This window comes from Pelobates fuscus, chromosome 8, assembly GCF_036172605.1.
Source record: "Pelobates fuscus isolate aPelFus1 chromosome 8, aPelFus1.pri, whole genome shotgun sequence".
NCBI classification, from domain to species: Eukaryota; Metazoa; Chordata; class Amphibia; order Anura; family Pelobatidae; genus Pelobates; species Pelobates fuscus.
The window spans coordinates 68689703-68695094 of NC_086324.1; the positions used below are offsets into that span (position 1 = coordinate 68689703).

The following is a 5392-nucleotide window of genomic DNA, read 5'->3' on the forward strand; positions in this document are numbered from 1 at the left end:
CAGTGTGGAATACATATGGTACACATTCCTAAATATTCTTGATCGTAGTATTACATTCCTGAACAGAATATCCATTCATGCAGCAGAAGGTGATTATTGTGCATACTTGTTAAAGGACCCTTTCCATATGAGGGTCACATTTGTGTGAGAGGTAACCTGCACACTGGTTATTAAACTCCAGAAAGGGAGGACAGCTAAGACATGAACTTCAAATTTAGTATACGCAAATATTTTGGATCAACAGCAAAAACATATGTGAGGAAGGCTGAACTTGATGGACGCAAGTCTCTTTTCAGCTATGTAACTATAGTATGTGCTGTGATCAATGCATAAACTCTCAATTCCAGCACAGTTTATAAAATATATCTGACTGTGGGGATTTCTTGAATTTAATCTTTTACGAATATCGGAAGCAATGGTTAGGTCTGCACCTGCGTATGCCATCACTAGCAGTACATAGGCACAAGCGTAACAATAACCCATGATGTCTTGTTATTATAACAACAATCTGCAGCATTGTTTTTGAGACAAACAGGAAGTTAAAGGGACTAGGAAGCCCTTTCCAGAATGAGAAGACAAACAGTGAGGATCTCAGTTGTCTACTATGAATTCAGTGCTTTCCTGTATCGGTACACATGTCTGACCCTGGGATCTGTACATTGATTGCTGTGCTTCTTCCCAGGCAGTACCTCTCCTCCCAAAACGACCCACAGGGCGGATCCCACGGCCGGTATACCAAGAGGGGTCAATGTCAGGGTCTGTATATATGAGGGGGGCGGGAAGAAAGTTGCAATATGAAAGAATATACAAAATATATCTTGAAACACATGATGATCGTTGTGCCCATCATCACATATGGAATCACTTTTATAATGGAAACAAGAGAAGCTGATGTAATCATGTGCATCATATGGCTATTTAGCGGCTTCACGCCTGTTTAATCACTACTTATTTAAAAGAATAATCATCAAGTAACCTGAATATTGCTGTTCATGGACATTATACTGTAATATATTATCATATTCTACAATTTAAAAAAATATATTCCTCCTCACAACTTTTCATAAAAGGTATATGAAAAACATCTCAAAGTTTCTGCTTTCCATTATTCGTTTGGGCACCTACCTCTTCTGGGAGGTTTGTTTATTAAGATAATGTTTATAAAAATATAATAACACTCACCACTCCTCCTTTGTGCTGCTGATGACATCTTAGGGAACAGACCTAGAATGGAGAAGGTTCAAGTTCAACTTATGACACAGAGTGATTGTTTTAGGTATGAAGTGCATCTCAGCAGATTCTAAGTATAGGGCAACCTTGAAAATAAATGAATTATTGGATGGCCGCTCCACATTTTAGAAGTTGCTGCCCAAAATTACTGTTTATGCTCAACTCCCAATGGATCCATATTTGTAATAATTTTCGTATTTTTTTTAAACTCTTAAAAATCAATTTTTGTTCTAGAAATCCACCTCCAATCATATTTCTAGATCCTTACTAGATAATTCAGATCTCCAAGAAATGGGAAGTATATTTACAAATGCTGAAAATTGGAAGACCCAAGAGATGCTCTTATTTTTTAATTGATGTGCAACTGTCTTGAATTTTGCAATGCTAGCCTATACAAAACTCCCCTGCGGCCTCCCCCCCCCCCCCCCTCTCAATCATAGAATGCTTATTGCATGATAGGCAAAGTCTAAACCTTACAAAACCTTCTCATTGCATATATTAAAACACAATTCGGAAAAATAAGTAGTGAAAATGTACAGCTGTATTCAGAGGCGTAACTAGAAACCACAGGGCTCTGGTGCGAAAATTGCACTGCTTCCACGTGTCTCATTCATACAAACACACACTGACACACATACAGATACATACACGAACACATGCTGATACACAGACACCCGCGCAAATGCAGACACCCAAACTAACACACACACACACACACACACACACACACACACACACACACACACACACACACACACACACACACACACACACACACACACACACACACACACACACACACACACATACACACAGAATTACACACACACATATACACACAGAATTACACACTTTGAGATACACAGAATGACACTCCTATAGATACAAATACAGGATACACAGACCAGAACAAATATTCAAATACACAGAATGACACTCCTACAGATACAGTGACACACATACACAGGGCACGCACTGACATATAGATATGCAGACATACAGATACACATGCAGAGACACATACATACATGCAAAATGCCCCCCTCCAGTCTCCTAACTTTTAGGTGCAGGAGGGTGACTTCCCTGGGGTGCAGTGGCTCAGGCTGATGGGAGACAGAGTTTACACTGTGACTCCCTCCTCTCCTTCCCCCCGTGCAGGCTCTGTGTAAGCTGGGAGGAGTGACTGGGGCTGTAGCTTTCTTCCAGCTCAGTCTGATGTCCTAACAGTGGGCCAGGTCGCGCTGTTAAAGCGCCGCAGCACTGACCGGGCCACCTGGAAACACATAGCCATCAGGTGACCCTAACAGCATGGGCCACCCGATGGGTCCCTGAACGTGCGGCCCCGGCAGATCTATCATGCGACCGAGGCCACAACACATGGCAGCAGGCACCTGGTCACAGGGGTCCACTGGGCGGCTGGGCCCCCTGCAGTGCGACCCCTGCTAGCTCGGTAGTTCCGCCAGTGGCTGTATTCTAAAAAGTAACTCAGATCTAAAAAGAATATCCAGCCAAACTCAAGCAGGAATATTTACTAAAATGAGAATTGTAGGGAATAAAAAGTGCATTTTAAATTAAGGAAAAAGTAGCCAAAGTGGAAACATAGTTGTCATAAAGATTTTTTGCCAGTTCATTTTGAATCCTGACCATCCCCACTAATTAAATACGCCTGAAAATGTGGTGTTGGCATAAAGGAGATGACACACTCCTTATGATGCTGTGATGAGTGCTATCAGAATACAATGTTACCCAAAGAGTAATGTAACAAGATTTGAATGCATGTTGATACATATCCATTAATGAAAAACAAAGGACCATACTCACTTCTAATATCCAGAGACGGTTGAAGTACTCGGCTCTGAGTCTCGGTCAATGCCAGGCACAGAAGCAGTAAGCCGGGGATAAGGGCACACACCAGTTTCATTCTACTCTTGTGGTACCCACCTAATATCTGCAGGTAAACTGGGCAGCAGGATATCTGTAAAATAAACATATTACGACTCTGAGCCCTTGATAGAACTATTGGATGCAGAAGACATCCCTGGCTGTCTGAGTGACAGCCAGGAAGGTATTTCTGCTCCAAATGATAAAAAAAAAAAAAGGTGTGTCTTCTATGGAAATATGCACTTTTATAAAGTGTCACCAATATGACAGACAGGGATGTTTTCTTAAAATGTTTAATTCATGTTGAATTTCCAATATTTGAGTGGGATTTATTCAATAAAGTCCAAAATTGTACATAATTAAAATCTATAGTGCACAATTAAGGACAGATGATTTGGGGAAAAAATACTACTCTGCTTCACATTTCAGGCCAAAATAGCTGAACGCGGGAAAAAAAGTAAATCTGATGTAGTCACAGCTTGAATATTTAGGCCTCAACATGTACATAACTCTGCTGATGCTTTAAAGCAGAATAAATACTTTCTCCAACCATCATGTGGTAACTAATATGGGAAGTGGTATGTTGTGCAGCGTCTCCGGAAAGCAAAAGTACTGTGTTCTTTTCTTCCACTACCACCAGGGTCAACCCATGCCCTTTCAGGACTGAAACATGTTAATATCTAGGAAACAATGTTTTGGTGCACAGGACATGCCCCTGGTGGGGCTGAACTTAAATGTAAAAAGATGAACCCTCTAGAATGCAGTTTCACCACCAAGTACTGTGGGTGGGACAGGAGAACAATATAGGTAAGCGTGGTACACCTCTGAAGGAACTATAAACCCTAAGTCAAGGGTAGACACATTTTGGCACTCCTGATATTGTAGACTACATTTTCCTAAATGCTCTTACAGTCATAATGCTGTAAGGGAAATATAGTCCTCATCATCTACAGTGACGAACTTGCCAACCCTCGGGTTAGGGTCCGGGTCCGGGTCCGGGTCCATAGTTCCTCCAGGAGCTTAAGACATTCTTCATATCTGTCTTCAGGATCCACTAACATGCCAGGATTCCATGAGATATTTGTTCACAGGTGAAATATTCATTGGATACATTAATTGTACTTACTTTGCCATATCAACCTGGTGCATCATCAATTAGTAATGAGTTGTCCAATAGTAAACAAGAACAATGCATTAATAATTCAATATTTATCAGCAGTTCAGCACTGCATCGTTACAGAACAGTAACAGCCCATGTGCATCTCTTACTCCAGTATCCTGTGAATCAACTACTATCAGTCATGCACAGATATAGTCCATGCAAGCGTACATAAGGCATCAAACAGTTAGTTAATGAGATCTATTCAATAATACTTTATATCTCAGCATCAATAACCTAAGCTTCAAAATTATACTATCATATGAAGTCAATATTATTCTAGTTCCAATTAATAGATATTTATTATACTTTGCCTCATAAGGAAGCAGTATTATGAATTAGTGATAATTATTTTAGTATTCACTTTGTCTAATCTTGTAGCCAGAGGTATACCTAGCATGCATTAAACAGAAATATTCATCTTTTCTTAGGATTCCATGCTAACAGTGTTTAAAATGAAAATATATAATACCTAGCAGTCTAATTGATAAAGACACTTCAAATTTCTGGCTGAGCATGTTGAGAGTTTTAATACACAGCAGCTAGTATGAGAACAGTTGCCCATCTGTGCATTCCAGCCATACATTTTGCTCCAAAAGTCATTATACTCACTGTATTAGTTGATGACAGGTTCTTTGTCCCAGCAATCCTTTGCCTGATACTGATCCCCCTCTCACCCTGGTTATATTAGCTGCCTGCTCTGACGTCAGTAGCAGACCCTCTTAAAAAACCCACCAGCCTCCCTCTCACCTACCTAGCCTCTAAATCCATTATGATAATTTTTCTTTAGCAAACTCAAGAATTTGCTTTTAATGACTCACTTGTGATTCTCTTATCTTCTTCCAATTTCATTTTCTTCTGAATGAATAACAGAAAAAAAACATCTGATCTTTCCTCTGTACTAATCAGTATTTACAAGCAGCATTACACCTCTTTAACAAACCCCGCGTACGCATAAAATTACTTTGAAGATATACCCCTCCAAAATGGGTTTATGAAAAATAAAAAGGAACTGTCAGTTCTCAGGATTTTTAAGATCTATATCTAACAAATGTGTATTTATGAAGTGTGAAAAATAAAATCAGGTATAGAAATGCACACCTCTGTATTCAGCAACTGGGC

At 39.9% G+C, this 5392-nt stretch overlaps 1 protein-coding gene across 1 annotated transcript; it reads right to left on the reverse strand.

The window, feature by feature from the left end:
• Positions 1 to 375: 375 nt before the first annotated feature.
• PRLH (prolactin releasing hormone) lies at positions 376 to 4932 on the reverse strand. Its single transcript, XM_063428733.1, has 4 exons — positions 4883 to 4932; positions 3052 to 3205; positions 1183 to 1224; positions 376 to 758 (listed from the first exon to the last, which is right to left on the reverse strand). The coding sequence occupies exons 2-4, from the start codon at positions 3149 to 3151 to the stop codon at positions 592 to 594; spliced, it is 309 nt and encodes a 102-aa protein (XP_063284803.1). The 5' UTR covers positions 3152 to 3205; positions 4883 to 4932; the 3' UTR covers positions 376 to 591.
• Positions 4933 to 5392: the final 460 nt, after the last annotated feature.

Coding starts and splice junctions, on each gene's coding strand:
- PRLH (XM_063428733.1), bottom strand. CDS start 3,151: ATGAAACTGGTGTGTGCCCTTATCCCCGGCTTACTGCTTCTGTGCCTG. Junction 1,225..3,051: donor ACCGTCTCTGGATATTAGAA/GTGAGTATGGTC, acceptor TCTCCATTCTAG/GTCTGTTCCCTAAGATGTCA. Junction 759..1,182: donor AGCAGCACAAAGGAGGAGTG/GTGAGTGTTATT, acceptor TCATATATACAG/ACCCTGACATTGACCCCTCT.